This window comes from Colletes gigas, unplaced genomic scaffold (assembly GCF_013123115.1).
Source record: "Colletes gigas isolate AHSC1104 unplaced genomic scaffold, ASM1312311v1 Colletes_gigas_Sc00004, whole genome shotgun sequence".
In the NCBI taxonomy this organism is placed as follows: Eukaryota; Metazoa; Arthropoda; class Insecta; order Hymenoptera; family Colletidae; genus Colletes; species Colletes gigas.
The window spans coordinates 5658479-5675952 of NW_025106633.1; the positions used below are offsets into that span (position 1 = coordinate 5658479).

The 17474-nt window shown below is 36.9% G+C and overlaps 3 protein-coding genes across 4 annotated transcripts; 2 read left to right on the forward strand and 1 right to left on the reverse strand.

Annotated features, from left to right (window-relative positions):
* The first annotated feature begins 3828 nt into the window (after nt 1-3828).
* On the forward strand, nt 3829-8256 carry LOC122405307 (dopamine receptor 1-like). The gene is made up of 6 exons (XM_043409954.1): nt 3829-3872; nt 4376-4685; nt 4843-4978; nt 5090-5193; nt 5389-5671; nt 6093-8256. Exons 2-6 carry the CDS (start codon nt 4525-4527, stop codon nt 6375-6377), a joined length of 969 nt encoding a protein of 322 aa, XP_043265889.1. The 5' UTR covers nt 3829-3872; nt 4376-4524; the 3' UTR covers nt 6378-8256.
* A 621-nt stretch (nt 8257-8877) lies between these two features.
* LOC122405308 (methionine--tRNA ligase, mitochondrial) lies at nt 8878-12731 on the reverse strand. Its single transcript, XM_043409956.1, has 7 exons — nt 12128-12731; nt 10871-11032; nt 10491-10765; nt 10184-10409; nt 9869-10098; nt 9545-9779; nt 8878-9449 (listed from the first exon to the last, which is right to left on the reverse strand). The coding sequence occupies exons 1-7, from the start codon at nt 12381-12383 to the stop codon at nt 8878-8880; spliced, it is 1956 nt and encodes a 651-aa protein (XP_043265891.1). The 5' UTR covers nt 12384-12731.
* A 732-nt stretch (nt 12732-13463) lies between these two features.
* On the forward strand, nt 13464-17193 carry LOC122405019 (casein kinase I). 2 transcript variants are annotated; one of them, XM_043409467.1, is made up of 7 exons: nt 13464-13645; nt 13767-13901; nt 15090-15199; nt 15384-15606; nt 15683-15976; nt 16061-16334; nt 16583-17193. In XM_043409467.1, exons 1-7 carry the CDS (start codon nt 13628-13630, stop codon nt 16591-16593), a joined length of 1065 nt encoding a protein of 354 aa, XP_043265402.1. In that variant the 5' UTR covers nt 13464-13627; the 3' UTR covers nt 16594-17193. The 2 variants fall into 2 exon arrangements, with proteins under 2 accessions (XP_043265402.1, XP_043265403.1); XM_043409468.1 differs by having other exon boundaries at nt 13767-13886; nt 16583-17191.
* Nucleotides 17194-17474: the final 281 nt, after the last annotated feature.

The window sequence follows — 17474 nt, forward strand, 5'->3', positions numbered from 1 at the left end:
AATTTAGTAATTATCAAGGTGCAGTCCGACAGAGCCGTAATAAAATGTTTCTCCCTGCATGTGCATGCATCGCACTACGTCCAGAAAAATCAATGCACCGGGCAGAAAGCAGTGCTCGGAGGTGGGTGGTTTTTTTTCCGACGGGACGGTCGAGAAAAAATACGATCGCCTTAAAAGTGAGGGCGAGTCACGGGGATTTCAAGCGCCATTAAATACTCCCCCTTTCGCTAGGAAACGTAGGAAAAAAAATGGGGAAACGATGGAACGTAACGTTAATCATTTTAAGACAACCTTCGTCGCCGATGCGAGCTTTTTAAGCCGCGTGGAAGGCTGCTCTCTCAAATGTAAATTTCCATGATGTATTAATTTGCCTTTCGTTTTTCTTACGCGTTTCGCGCATCTTCGCTCTGGCTGAAAGCGAGGGTTCCTTTTTTCCGTTAGCCTCGAAAACAGATTTTGCATTTCTCCGCGCCGCGGATAGAGACGCGTTTTACTTCGTTTTAAATGGCCAATCTTCTCGCGACGAGTTCTGAGAATCTAGAGAACGTTTCGTCTGCAAATCGAAGATACGACTCGTTTTAGGCACGCTTTGCCGACCAACGAGATTCCCCCAAAGATGAGAAATCGACATTGAAGCAGATACGTAGCTCTGATTCCCGTTTATTGCCCCGTCCCATCCTCCGGCGAGCTCTCGAACAAGAAAACGACCGTTTGATCTATGCTTCGCAGAAAAGTCGCACGCTTTCTCGCGAAGTGAAACGCGTTAAAGTGGAAACGACTAGCGACGAAACCTATCCCCTCCCCCCCCGGATATCTATGCGTTTCCCGTCCCGAAATACGGAATGTTGCTTATTTTAGAACCGGAATTCGGAATATGCGAGCCGCGAGCGACGTTTTCAAGCGCTCGACGCAACCCTCCCGCCATATTTTGTCTCGGAAAATATGTCGACTCGATGGAAAAATGCAACGAACGACCGTGCAATCGCGTCGAAACCGCGGGAATTTTATTATAATCGTTTTGCATGTTTAAGAATTTTGAGCTCGTTAAAATCGAAAATTCCTGGACTCTGAGATGATAGTAACGGATCCTGGGTCTCCCGAGCGAGAAATTTATCATTTTATTTTAGTTCGTTGAACTTTAACGCATCGTCCGGAAGAGTACTTTCCCCATAAACGAAATCGTCGACTAATAAATCTTCGTTCTAGAACGGTCTCGCAAACAAACGTTTACCTTCTTTTTCCCCCGCGTGGTATTGGCTTAAATCTCGACGTTGTCGAGCAAAACGATTACCATACATTAACTTTTAATAGGGTAATTAAGCTCGCGTTGCATCGCGGAGACGAGTACAGTTTCTACGGACGCTTCGAGCGGATCGATTATTCAAACGTTTGTAAAACACAGGCATAAATCTGCGTACGGCGACGGCCATTACTCTGCGCGCGAGGATCGTAGAAGCGGGGATTGACGACGAGAAGAAAGCCAGCCGGAGAAAACTGTAAACTGATCGAGGATGCCACCGAATTCGACTCAACGTTACGATCGATTACCGAGAAAACTCTGGTGAATCGATGGGGCCCATTAATCGTCGTTTATTAATTGGCGATTCGATGTTCGGCGAAAGTACTCGATCTACGAGTCTCTTGATTCATCGACAACGATTTGTTCGTCTTCCTTGGGGCAAACCGGTTCCCCCGAACGAAAGTTTAGACGGAAAAATGAACAGGTTGCCTCGACCAGGCGCGAAACTCGAATGTCAATGGCACGTACTATCTCGTTCGAGTATTGTTAATCGAAAAGGGGGCTCAGTTCCAGAAACATTGGCTGTCAGGACTATTCATAGAAACACGGCGCAGGCGTTACCCTGGCACCCTTCGTCTCGATATTTTTACGTGTCTTCGAGATCGGATAGAACGGCTTGACAGACAACGCGTTCAGGCGGAAGTAAAGAGCCTGTAAAGCCAACGTCATCTTGGTCCGTCTGTAGTATCGATTTTCCGTGAATACGAATCTCGGGAGTATTCCCGAGTGTATCTACAGCTTTGCCGTGAAATATCGGGGAAAATAAGAGAAGAAAATGGAAGTATCAGTATGCCATTCTCAGTCAGAAACCCCTGGTACGTTTTTCGATGGCCGAGAGATTGCCACCTACTCCGAAGGAAAAACCGTTTGCATGAGAGGAAACTGCTCGCGCCGGTTCGATCAAATTCCAATAACGAAATGGAAGTCCCGCGGGAGCGAACGAAACATGCACGGAAAGCGACTAATAATCGAAACGCGTGCAACGATCGAAAATTCTCTTCTTTCGAGCGACTTCGAGCATCCAGCGCGAAAGAATGATACGCGATGCTTTCGCAATGTCGGGAACAAAAGATTAAATCGCGTGGTTAGAATCCGTTTATACAGGGTGCTCGGCTACCCCTGGGAAAAATTTGAATGGGAGATTGTAGAGACCAAAATAAAAAATTAAATTAAAAAATATCAAATCATTCCGAAAAAATTATTTTCGGTTGCGGGGGTTAATTACAATAATTTTTGTTGAATACACATACCCCCGAAATCCTACCCACTTACGAGAAAAAAATTCGAGTAGGTGTGAAATTTTTCGACAAAATTGAAAAATTTCAAATCGTTCTAAAAAAATTATTTTTAGTTCCGGGGGTCAATTGCAATCATTTTTGGTCAATAGACATACCCCCGATATCCTACCCTCTTACGAGAAAAAAATTCGAGTAGATTTGAAATTTTTCGACAAAATTGAAAAATTTCAAATCGTTCCAAAAAAATTATTTTTAGTTGCAGGGGTCTATTGCAATAATTTTTGGTCAATAGACATACCCCCGATATCCTACCCTCTTACGAGAAAAAAATTCGAGTAGATTTGAAATTTTTCGACAAAATTGAAAAATTTCAAATCGTTCTAAAAAAATTATTTTTAGTTGCGGGGGTCAATTACAATAATTTTTGGTGAATACACATACCCCCGAAATCCTACCCACTTACGAGAAAAAAATTCGAGTAAGTGTGAAATTTTTCGACAAAATTAAAAAATTTCAAATCGTTCTAAAAAAATTATTTTTAGTTGCAGGGGTCTATTGCAATAATTTTTGGTCAATAGACATACCCCCGATATCCTACCCTCTTACGAGAAAAAAATTCGAGTAGATTTGAAATTTTTCGACAAAATTGAAAAATTTCAAATCGTTCTAAAAAAATTATTTTTAGTTGCGGGGGTCAATTACAATAATTTTTGGTGAATACACATACCCCCGAAATCCTACGTACTTTCGAGAAAAAAATTCTTTACCGAAAATATACTGTGTGGCCAGAAATGTTTCCGAAATATTTTGAAATAAAATACAAGAATCTCCAGGCGTATTAGTATATTAGGTAAACAATTTTAAAATGTCAAGGTTTTACTGAAAAGCGTTCAACTACATTTTAATAAAAAATCAAAGAAGTTTTGTAACCACGCCTTTCATAAAATTCCATTACTGTTGAAAATATTGCTTTAAGTTGTAGTACAAAACTCGACACTGAACATGTAGGACAACCTAATAGCAAAAAAAACGATATTTGTAATAAACAATATTTATCTTCAATTGCAACGAATCACCATTATAGGATTTTTAGTTTCGAATCGCATTCGTGTTGAATACCCGCTTGAGTGCTATTTCGATCGGAAAAGTCTGTAGAATGTTTTTCCAAGTAGCCGACCGAAGGAGAAATGAAATGTTTCGGTCAGACCATTAGAGAATATCGGAAAGCTTAACGCATTCATGAAATCCCTTTGTCTGTTTACAGAATAACCTGACAGACGGGGAAGAAGATCTGCCTGAAGACGCTTTCTCGCTGTTGTCGGTGCTTCTAGTTGGTTCGCTAAACTTCCCATTTGATCGATCGCGACTCGCCCCTCGAAGACAACCCTCTGGGAGGCCCTACGCTCGAAAACTTTGATCTAAGCTTGTCCAATCCCCCGATCCTCGTCCTGTTTCAACGTCTACTCCATTCCTCGTCGTCTCTTACTTTTCGCGTCACTTTTCCAAGCTTTTTCGCCCATTTCTCGCGCTCATCGACCAATTTGTTTACTCGTTTCGCCCGGTATCCGACAATTTCGGTTCCCCAAGCCCGTTTCTACCAATCTCCCGAGTATCCATCTTATCTACCTGGATCCGATAACTCACGTTCCAAGGGTCCCGTTTCTGATTTATATGAACCGATTCGATATCTCGTGTCTGGAACGTATTTCACGATATTCGGATGCCCGCGAAAAGCAATTCGTCCTTTGACTCTGTTCGTGGAGGCTTTTCGAGGGGTGAACGATATTAGAGCAACCTCCATCGATTCTATTCCACTTTGTTCGTCCGATTCTTCCAGGATTCCTCTTCCTGATCTTGATATTTTTATCCGTCGCGGGCAACATCCTCGTCTGCGTGGCAATTTACACGGATCGCGGCTTACGGAGGATAGGGAATCTGTTCCTGGCCTCCCTCGCGATCGCCGACCTCTTCGTCGGTTGCCTGGTGATGACTTTCGCCGGGGTCAACGACCTCCTCGGCTACTGGGTCTTCGGTCAGAGATTCTGCGACACCTGGATCGCCTTCGACGTTATGTGCAGCACTGCCTCCATTTTGAATCTCTGCGCGATTTCTCTCGATCGTTACATACACATCAAGGACCCTCTCAGGCAAGCATACATCGCCTTTATAATACTCCAACTTTCAAAGTCCATTTTTACAGTAAAACCGGTATTGTACCGATATTTTTCCATCGTGTCTTTTGAAATCTCATATAAACCGAAATTGCAGTGTCTAAAAAAGAATTTTGTATTATTTTGCAAACAGGTACGGTCGTTGGGTGACGAGAAGAGTCGCGGTTGCTGGAATCGTCGTCGTTTGGCTGCTCGCGATACTCATATCGTTCGTACCGATCAGCCTAGGCCTTCACCGAGCAAACGAACCCGTACATGACGAGATAGAGGTACGACTACACGTTCCAAAACCCCAAAAATATTCTTCGCGAACAAGATATAAACGGTACACCATTTGTTAAGCGACTTTCCATCTACATATCGATCGTTTTATCTTTCAGGAACACCCCGCGTGCACCTTAGAACTTACACCCACTTACGCGGTGGTATCCTCTTCCATATCTTTTTACGTGCCCTGCATCGTAATGCTGGGAATTTATTGCAGGTAAATTTTGAGTAATTTCTTAAAGACGTAGCACACCGTCGTGCAAACAAAATGGCGTAACAACATTGTAACTTTAACCCCAAGTATCATCACTCTACGTATATGCCTTGTATAGAGAAATTATGAAGTTTCTTAGCGAAGCTACCGATATGAAAGAGACGTTTTTTGGAAAAATCAACGTGCCTGTGCTTTCAGGCTCTATTGCTACGCGCAGAAACACGTGAAAAGCATCCGGGCAGTGACGAAGCTACCGGACACCTCAATGGCCAAGAGCTTTCGCGCGAAGAGCACTCGCAACAAGCCACCGAAACCGCAGACAAAGACGAAGCCGACGAGCCCTTATCACGTGTCCGATCACAAGGCCGCGATCACCGTGGGCGTCATTATGGGCGTTTTCTTAATATGCTGGGTACCTTTTTTCTGCGTAAATATCGTAGCCGCGTACTGCAAGAGCTGCATATCAGGTCGGACGTTCCAAGTACGAAACTCTCTGAATATCACTTCGAACGGAAAACAAGCACGCTACGAGCCGAAATCGAACAATATCGTACGCGTACCCCATCTCTTTTCACTAAACGACACCATTAGACATCGTTATCAGAGACATTCGAAACCACAAACACATACAGGTTATTCTAACGGTACGAAACTTAGTCGGTAAGGAAGTTTGTAACGATATTTAATATATCGAAATCTAGGTTAGGTAACTTTTGATACGCGTTACATACTTATGTTAATATTTCTTTCGTTTACAATATTCGATCATATCTACCTATGGTCGATACGTTGTACCTTAATGACCTTAATGAGAAAACCGATGTCTTGTTTCCGAGAGGCTCTTAGCGTCACGTTTCGATTTGGAAAGAGAAAAGAAAACTAAGAAAATGAATGTGTAATAGGTACTCACTTGGCTGGGCTACAGCAACTCGGCCTTCAACCCGATCATCTACAGCATCTTCAACACAGAATTCCGAGAAGCATTCAAGAGGATCCTCACGAAGGGTGCCCGCGCCCGAGGGAACCAACCGTCAACCAGCGAGTGCGGAGAATTTCGATCTGTGGTAGTCCAAAAACGAAACGGATCCATGATCGAATGTAATATTAGCCCGCGATCGAGCGCGGACAGTTGTCATGTAGGAATAATGGCGCAAAAACATCGCGACACTATCGTGAGCGCGATATAATTCGACTCGAGTTTCTCTTTCAGATTTAACGATCTTCCTATCGAACGCTGTTTACGCGCGAAAACGCTGAAGCGCGCCCTCGGTCTCCCATTCTCGGAATCTCGCGAACAACTGTACCTAACAATTTTTCACCGCGGTCGTTCGACCCTTTACAAGCCGCTGTATCGTTTACAACCTAAACAACGTCACAGATAATCTAAGGCCGGATTAAGGCTTTCGAGGCCCAGATCTGAAAGATAACAGGATTCGCAGATATCTTTAAAGGAGAAAGCGTTGTCTTTAAAAATTGTCTCGTCCTGCTTTATCCTCCAAGTCATTTATATACGTATGTTAGAATCAATATTTAAAAAATTATTTAATTTATTGAACAAAGTAAAAGTGAATGTTTGTAAACATTTATTTCATTATATGAAAAAATAAGGGCCCGTGGCTTTAACCTCTTCCCTTAATCCGTGCCTGATAATACGAATCAAAGTATGCCCCCTAAAATTACATTCAGACGAATCGTAATAAGAAGTAATAGTAAACTGTTTGAAAATTCCAATCATTTTCTAGGGGCATTATCATAATACACAACAATATATCAAGTCTGGAATGTTTAATCATATTAACTCACCGTTGTCCTTCCGGGTCGTTAGTTTTGTACGTTAAAACATTCGCGTGCAATGTTTCAAAGTCCCTATTAAGGAGTCGAACGCCGCTTGTACTCTACCAACTGACAAAAATTTAATTAAACGTTTAGAACAGCAGTTATAAATGTAAACGTTAACACGAACGATAAAATTTATCGTTTAATTATTCAAACAAGATATTACAGAATCCGTGAAATTTTCTCGAAATGCAGAGTACGTTATTGAACTTTTCCTTTATAAATACTCTAACGCAATAACACGACCACCGATTTATCGTATCATTCGGAAACAAAACAGACCCTAATATAGATATATGCATAGTGTTCAAAAACGTACATGATACAATCCGAAAGAGGATTCTTCGTAAAAAGTCAAATTCCAAATCTAGAATAAAATATTTGTCTACAAACCTTTATTTTCAAGAAAATAGATTTGTAAAATGCGTGACGTGCGTGCATGCTTGATAAAATTTCGGGCTTTGAAATTGCACGACAGGTGTCTCTTATGTCTGCATGCAATATGGCAGTATTTTTCAAAGCGATGGGAAGGGGGGGCGACCTCTAAGGACCATGCGATGCAAATTGGGCCTGAAAAAAAATGTGGATATTTTATCCATTCGGATGCTAACATTAAATCCTGTCGCAAAAGCTTCAAATCTCGAATTTTTCACATTTCTAAATTGATTTCCTCGAAAGCAAGAGCTCGTACGACAGTTTTGTTCTACATTTTTAATTGGCTTTTTTAACGATGAATTATCTCCTTTTGTGCTGTATTAACTGGTAGACTATGTTTATCATATCGTATTAAGCAATCGAAGAATCTACATATCGAACGTATTAGGAAAAGTTCAAACGTTGTCCCAGTCTCTCCGTTTCGGTGTTAAAAAATTAAATTGACACGAATTATGACTTAGAATGACCGACGAGAATTCCGTATGAATTTTTTTACTCAGTATTTTTTATCCACCAACGATGAAAAAAAGATACAACTTGTCGATACAGGCGATCGATTAAGAAGAAAATTAAAGACAATCACCAAGAGGTAGTTCAAAACATATCCACGAGACATAATCCACCCACAATAAGAAGAAAAAAAAATGAAATGAACGCGAGCTGTCTAGAAACTCAACAGGAAGATATCGATTTAAAACTAAAAGCATACAAAAACAGATTTGTTCGTAGAGAAATTCGAGCATAGTACTTAGAATACGTTCTCATAAAGCAATTGTAATTATGAAATCATGTTGATAGCGCATCTACGACGTAAAGTTAGATGTTACGCGAAACACTAATAGTAACGTCTGTCGAAACGTAGCTTATTAGTATTAGAATCGCGGTTAAATCCGCACAGATTCATTTTCCATCTTGTAAATAGTCATTTATTTATTTTTCTATTTGACGGGACACCAAGTCGCGATCTACGTATCTTGTGCATTTTAAGCGATGTTTCGTTTAGGTGCTAACGTGTCGCAAAATCGTAGTGCAACCCGTCGAATCTAACTCGAATCTGCGTCATATATTCCAAACGAAAGAAATCCTCGCGAAACGCTACCGACGCTCACGATGTTTCGTCGAGCCTCTTCCATACATCTACTAATATCTGCGATGCAAAGTGCATTGCATTCCGACGAGAGAGAAGCGGATGTTAGGAATATATATCGTAGTAAATTAAAAAGAGGCCATTAAACGACTAAGTCTCCCTTGTCGGAGTGACACGTGCACGATGTCGATGTATACTAATGATATGTTTGAATGACCGTTCTCTGTAAATATATTAGCGTAAGACTTCCACACGGGTGTTAAATTTGAAATGTTTTATTGCAACCTAATCCTCCATCGATCTACACCCGATTAGTATTAAATACTCCACTAAATGTACGTTTCATTTCTTACTTTCTTAAATAATACTTCGTTCCGTGAAATAATACGTTCTGCTCCATTTAAAGAATTTCTTACATGAAGCGGTTTCGTATCTTCCCAAGTACGATTTTCTTTCGAAATTTGAAGAGTATCTAGGAGATTAGAAGTCAGTCTTGGTATAATTGGATGTAATATTATAGCAGCCACCCGTACGCTTTCTATACTAAGGGATAGCACAGCTTCGAGTTCTTTAATCGAGTCAAGTTTAACAGATTTGCATAAATGCCATGGATGATAGTAATCGAACATTCGATTTGTTATACGTAACAGATTCATGACAGCATCTACTACATGACACAAATGACATTCCTCATACAATGTTCTGGTTAGATCGCTTATTTCTTCCAGAACCTTTATGTTTGCAAGAGCTATTTCAGATTTTAAAATGCTTATAGATGTGGTTGGGTCAGGTATTATTCTTTTTGGATTAATAGCTTTACTCAAACATCGATGAAGTAAATTTCCGAAAACGCCGGCAAGCTCATTATTTAATATATTCTCAATTTTTCCAACATTGTAATCTGCAAACAGGAAAAAACGTATCAAACATCAAAATGAAAACGTCTTTAAGTAAATACATATTACATATTAAAATGCTACAAATCATTTGTCTTACTAGCATTCGAATGTAGTACCGCTTGTCGCAAGAGATAGTATCTTAAACCATCCGGTGTATAATGATCCTTGGCTTCGAACGGAGAAATTACATTTCTTTTAAATTTTGACATTTTCAGATCATTGATAGTCCAATGTCCATGACATAAAAGTTTCTTTGGTGGCTCAAGGCCAGCAGCCATCAAAAATGCTGGCCACAATATGCCATGGAATTTTAATATATCTTTTCCTACAACCTATGTTTATAAATATTCGTAGATTTTAACAATGATTTCCATTGAACTTTGAATGCTGTTTTACATTAGAATAAAATAAAGACAATTACTTGCACAGTCGGCGGCCAAAATTGACTCGAGAAACTATTTGGATATCCTATTGCAGTTAAATAATTTACCAATGCATCAAACCATACATATATTGTATGAGATTTATCAGAAGGAACAGGAATTGCCCAGGGCACTCTGCTAATAGGTCTAGAAATACTTATGTCTTGTAGACCTTCTTCAATCCAAGTAGATAAAATTTTATGATACATTGCCGGTTGTACTGTATTTTCTAAATACAGTTTTGTATATTAAAATAACGACTTTCTTCAATAAAAACAAATTCATTAAATCAAAGACGTTGTAAATAGATATACCATCTTTCAGCCAATGTTTTAAATCATCTTGAAAAGAAGTAAGCCGAAATTTGTAACTGTCTTCTTCCGTCCACTCTACAGGATTTCCTGATTCAGTCATATATTTTATGCCAGTAATATCTTTCTTTTGTATTACTTCTGCATCCGAAATAAAAGTTTCGTCCGATACGCTATACCAACCAGCATATTTTCCCATGTAAATGTGTCCCCTTTCGTCTAAATGATTCTGAAAGTTTTTCATTTTCTTTCTACGCCTCTATCATTTTTATTAATTTATTTAATTTATTTATTTTATTAATTTAACAACCCAAAAATGATGAACCGCATTTTGATGTCGTTCTTCAGTCGTTCTAATAAATTCTGAATATTGAACTTGAAAAATGTCACACATTTTTAGAAATTCCCCCGAAATTTTAGTACAATATTCAGACGTTGGTAAAGTTGCTGCACGTGCGGCATTTTCAACTTTAGTACCATGTTCATCTGTACCTGTGCACAGAAATACAGAATGCCCTAGCATAGAATTAAATCTAGCTATAGCATCTGCCAAAGCTGCGGTATAAAGATGTCCAATATGTGGTCCTAAAGATAGGGAAAATAGAAATCAGCATGTTTCAGTAAAGAATATCTAAATATGTATATATTTTTATATGCAAGGCAAATGTTTCTGTATTTATAAACACGTACCAGCATTAACATAAAATATGGGTGTTGTGATGTACATGTTCTTAGGCGCATGGTCACTGAAATTGTTCTTTTTAATATGAGCCCATAATGGTTGTACTTTTATATTCAAAAATGGAGAAGACCACGAAGATTGTGTATAAAACCTTTCTAAATGGACTGAAACTATAATTCAAAATTATCTGCAATTAGAATTAATTACAAGATGATAAAGTGTGAAACATGTAAATTAATATCAAAATCATAGCAATGCCATTTAATTTTTAAATAAATAACATCATATATATCTTTCATTTCTCACTAATTTATTTTAATAGAACTACATACAAATTTATTATATGGTTAACATGACATAAAGAATAATTACAATGTTTACAGATAAATATTCAATTAGTATTTAATTCAAGTTGTATTGTTTCTAACTGTGCTATAAGATCCATATGTTTGAATTGATCTGGTTTATTAGTAAATGTTTCTAATAACTGTAATCTTTGAGGATTATCTGTACAATAATACAGTTGTAATTCATTCGCTAAGCATTGTGCTTCTTGCGCACTGATGGTTTTTGTATCAAATTCACCTCTCATAAGTACAACATCTTTATTCTCTCTAAGTTCTGTGTAATGCAACATAGTTAAACATTCTGGTGCATTTTCTTTATGTGCCTGATACCATAAAAGTGGTGTCATATGAATCTCCAATCCAAAGAACTGGCTGACAATAAATTCATATCCTTGTTTTCTAGGTAAAGGCAATAAAAATGTAGGATAATCTTTCCCACGTTCGAACATTTTATCAAATTGACCCGGCGTCAATACCCCGCATATATAATCCTTTTGTTTGTGATAATCTTTCCAAATATTTATAATCTCTTCCTTTGTTTTATCCTGAATCATATCCACTTTCATAATACTATTTAATTGTGCTTTTTGAGATTGTTTGCTTTGATCCAACTGTGGTTTTGCTTGACTTTGATAAAACTTACACTCTTGTTCTTGTTTCTCTTCAATTAAATAACATGAACATCAAAAACATCAAATTGATGTACAATATTTAAAACTAATTATTAGAGATAAATTCTGTTCGCAAATAATATACTGTCTTTTAAACTAATGTGCTGTTACTGATCTATTTCGATATTTTTATTTTTTCTTATATATAATGTGTAAATAAAAAGAATAAAATATTTTATACATTGTAATATCTGAACACAAATCGTTTAATTGTTAAACATTCCTAAATACCGTATAGGTTATGTACCTTTCTTTCTCTGCTGTTTCTTCTCTTCATTTTCGACACGCTGCGAAAATTCTTCCGGACTAACTTTCTGAGATTTCGCTATTTTGTCAGCATACTTATCGAAATAGGGATTCTTTTCAAGACCTTGTAAAACCTTTTCAAGTTTTGATCGGCTCGTCATGATGAATCGTTTGTTACAACTTTTCGTGTTTATATAAACATATTTCGTAAATATCGGTGATGACAATCGTATTGTATTTCGCAAAGAAATGGCCATTGATCGTTCGCAACTCAATAAAACATTAATTACATACAACAATTGCGCGGCAAAAAAAATTCTCGTAAAGTAACGTATTTCTATCACCAGTTTAGGTGTCGCTGAAAACTACAAAATTATAAATTGCCATATATGTACGTATCTTTCTTATTGTTTATAAACGAAGAAGTATTTACAACGACTTTCGTTCGGATTTTTTTTCTGCTTGAAACAATAAACGTTTAAAAAATGATAAATCGTCTTATATATACAAAAGACATTTTATATCAGTTCTAATAAGTAGTACAAGGTTCCGGTACATCAGTACCGTATCTATACGAAAGGACAAATCGTTTAAAATGCGATGACACGTTTGACCCATATTACATATAAAGCATTAAACATACGCATAATGAAAATTATGTTTATCACTTCAGAATATTTCCAACGTTTCCTAAATATTTTACAATTTTCTAATTTTCGGCTGCTGTATTAATAATTTTGTGTATAAAATATTAAAAATTCGATGATTTATTACAGTCGACGATAAACAATTTCATTCTCAAGCAAGAGAAAAACTGAAACTTTTTCAAATTTGTAAATGTACACTTTAGAACTCTATGAATTTTCGTCCAAGATATAAACGAAATTAGTAGAAAATCCCTACTTATTCCCTGTAGTCTTCTATTCTTTCACTCAGTTTTAAAACAATCGACATCAGCTTACGAGATCGAATAACATGTTTCAAAGAACCGTCAAGGTGGAAAAATTAAATTTTAATAATGTATTGTATTATTTATAAACGTCACCATAATAAATACAATTGTTCTCCGGAGAAACCATAACGAACATTGATACGTTCCTGAAGAAAATCTAGTACTGTGAGTCAAGCGAGTCACTTCATTGCTATTAAATTTCGTCACGGTTCTATATCCGTGCCACGACCGGATTAAATTTGTCTCGATTATTAAAATAAAAGATTTCTAGGGGACTCGAACGAAAAGCTATCGCGCTTAATCGATGACGATCCGTTGATAAGGAATCTGATTTGAACGACGCCCGCCGTGACGCATCGTTTCCGCAACGTCAGTCGCTCTCGTGCCTCTAGCGAAAGGGAATATGTCGGCGTGTTAGTGGGGTTTTGTTGTGCCAGCCAAAGAGTGTGACTTTTTGGCTACGGTTTCCTGAACATATTTTTTAACGAAGAGTAAATCCACCATCGATTCGGCTTGAAGAAGACTCGACGACGTCATATTTGCCAGCAAATGGCTTATTCGCAGCGGGTACGCTCAGTAATTTAAATTAGGTTTGATTCCGACGTAAGCCAAGTCACAGAGGTCCGCCGTCGGTTCTAGCGGGGGGAAGACAGAAATTGAAAAGCCAAAAGTAATAATGTCGTTACAGTTGGCGATGTCAGTAGCAAAAAATGACTTTTTCGTGGGCGGCAAATACAGGCTCATGAGGAAGATCGGCTCAGGATCCTTCGGCGACATATATCTCGGTATCAACATCTCTAATGGCGAGGTAAGGGGTGGTGAGGTAAGGAGTGGTGAGGTAAGGAGTACCGTTTCGTGCGACACGATCTGTACCAGCATGCCTTCCTTATTGCATTTCCCAGTTTCTTTTTGTTTCCTGGAAAACCTCCTTTTTAACGAGCATTTTTGTCGGATGTGTACTACGAAGAAATATTTTTCTAACATCGCTATTAAACTTTCTTACGAAATATGTTTCCACAATATTATGTTGTTGGTTACACGAACTATCTGTTGTTTCCTCCTAGAAAATCCACAAGCAGTAACTATTCGTTCTAATAAAGTTATGTTTACATGATCGTTGCTACGAATTATTTTCGATGTTCTCGCGTACAGTTCTATCTACGTATTAACATTTACTGAGTTTTTTGCAATACCATTAACCTCTATATACAAGTCACAATATTGTTGTAAACAATGTTTAAATGATATAATCGTCGATCACAGATAAATGTTTATAATTCGGATACATATTTGTAATAATGTTCAAATGATCATCAGAAACATATATTTATACAGTTGTGACTGCTCTATTACAAAGAACAGTTATTTATAGAATTGTTTTTATTATTTGACAAAAAGATTTTTATTTACCTTTGTAATTATATTTCACGCTTGCATATGTATCACAATATATTATAATGTCGCACATCTGTTAAAAAATTTTATCCATCGAGTACCGCATTGTTTAAAGATAAAATTGTACGATACAAGTTACCAAAATTGCATGAGTAATAATAGAATAAAAATAATAAAATGTTCAAAGTAGTTTCATGTATTGCTAAACAATATGTTTATATTTTGGATAAAATATGTGTATAGGTAAGTGTGTATTGGTAAGTTTTAAATATTAAAAACATCATGATGTAAAAAAACATGATGGATGAAATGTTGAAATTTGTTTTTAATGTATACATTGTGACTCATAATTGCTTAGTTAAGATATACCAATCTAATCATTTTCTCAACAAAAACTGACTTTCCTTTGTATACAACAGTGTTTAAATAATGAACAAAATTCAGTTATGCAAGATAAAAGAAATTAAACTTATTTGGTAGATTATGGTACATGCAAACAATTCTATATAGATAAAGTACAATGTACAAGAACATGGACAATATTCGGTACATTCTATACAAATACATAAAATTTCTTTCATAATGGATTAATTTATATGTATTTATGTTATCTTAGGAAGTTGCTGTTAAATTGGAAAGCATACGAGCCCGGCATCCACAACTCTTATACGAATCAAAGTTATACAAAATTTTACATGGTGGTGTAGGGATACCTCATATACGTTGGTAATTATTATTTTTCACATATTGCTTTGATTCGCTAGAGTTGCATTTTATAAAATATAAACATTAATATTTAATGGAAAATAAATTCGTAAGCGTGAATTGAAATAAATTAAACTTCAAAATTGAACGGACTTTTCTAGCATTGTACAGAGTTTGTTAATATCTATTTTGTTGTTAAATATAGGTATGGACAGGAAAGAGACTACAATGTACTTGTTATGGACCTTCTGGGTCCGTCTCTCGAAGACCTCTTCACTTTTTGTTCAAGAAGGTTTACGATTAAAACGGTCTTAATGTTGGCAGATCAAATGATTGGTAGGATTGAATTTGTACATTGTAAACATTTTATTCACAGAGATATCAAGCCAGATAATTTTTTAATGGGCATTGGTCGTCACTGTAATAAGGTATTATTTTAAACGCTTAAACGAGTGTCTATGACTCTTTAGTGAAAAATGATGTTGGTAATTTGCAAAATTTCAGCTGTTTCTTATTGATTTTGGATTAGCTAAAAAGTATAGAGATACTCGTACCAGAATGCATATAGTGTATCGAGAAGACAAGAATTTGACCGGCACGGCAAGGTACGCTTCGATTAATGCACACCTTGGAATAGAACAGAGTCGTCGTGATGATATGGAATCGCTCGGTTATGTGCTTATGTATTTCAATCGAGGATCTTTGCCCTGGCAAGGTCTTAAAGCTGCTACTAAAAAGCAGAAATACGAAAAAATAAGTGAAAAGAAGATGTCCACGCCTGTAGAAGTTTTATGTAAGGTATGTTCTATGTTTGTGCTTATCGAAACGTTTTCGGTTAAAAACACAGTACAATGTTAAAATTCTATATATTTTCATACACAGGGATTTCCCGCCGAATTCGCCATGTATTTAAATTATACGCGTGGTTTACGTTTCGAAGAAAGTCCAGATTACATGTATCTTCGTCAACTTTTCCGTATACTTTTCCGCACGTTAAATCATCAATATGACTACACATTTGACTGGACGATGTTAAAACAAAAATCACCTCAGGTGATTAGCCCAGGAGTTGTAGTAGGTACTTCTGGCCAAACTAATGCGGTGATAGGGCAACAAGCTCAAGGCCAGCCTCCCGCTCAGCCCAGCCCTCAAACAGGTATTGTTTCTTTGTTTCAAACGATACTATATATTTTAAATATTGTGCTTTGTACATGTAACAATAACTCGGATCGTTACACGGATAGCTATGTAAAACATTACATAACAATTATATAATGTATAATCGAGTGTAATATTAAAATCTATCGTAGCTTCTATTTTCGATATTAGTGTCTGTTTTCGTAGTGATATTTGTGTCATTCGATTGTCTAATTGTTATAATGTATAATTTACTGTTTGTTTCAGGAGCACGTTAAGACTATAATCACTTGTCGTTGCATCAATCCTATTTGCAGTCGCTAGTGCCCAAGATCAGGTACACGACTTTGTACGAATACCATGCAAAGAGTCAAATCAATCAATCTTCTAAGTTGACACAATGGAAGAGTTTTGCGATTACAAGCGTATCATACATAGTAAAGGACAATGCCACAGATACACATTTCTGAATTCACTGATCAGTGAAACTTCAGTGTATTGTCAGTGCTTAGAGTTTTGGTTGATCCACCTCTTTGGGCTTAAAATCCAAATGAGATCAGCCAGAGGTGGCTTGTTCTTATTTTGTAATTATCTATTTAATTCACCGTTGATAATAATTGAAATAAAGGTTTTGATGTTTCGAAGACCTTTGTGAAAGAGTACACGTACGACGTAACGTGTGATTTAATCGAAAATTCGACATATAATTTTCATAGAAAGAAAGAGAGAACGTTTTGACCATTCTTAAACATTATATCTATTCTGCAAATAGAAAAAGAAACTATGTGAAAAACGAGTGAATGATTATCTGAGTGTATGGGAGAAATTATATAAATAAATGTAGTGAAAAATTAATACAGTTTGTTGCTTCCCGATTTTTGTTTTATTTTCAGTACAATATAGTATAAATATAACGTTTGAAACTTTGAGAGAAATGTTAATATTTTTCTTACATAAGCTACCATGTCAACAGTATCAAAGATTTTCCTTTGATATTATTGACCCTGATAACATTTTCTTTTATATACATATATATATATACACATATATATATTATATAAATATGTATATATGTGTGTGCATGTATGTACATACATACATATATATACAGAACGTAACACATAGACGTATACCCGCGTATATACGAGTAAGTGGCAGT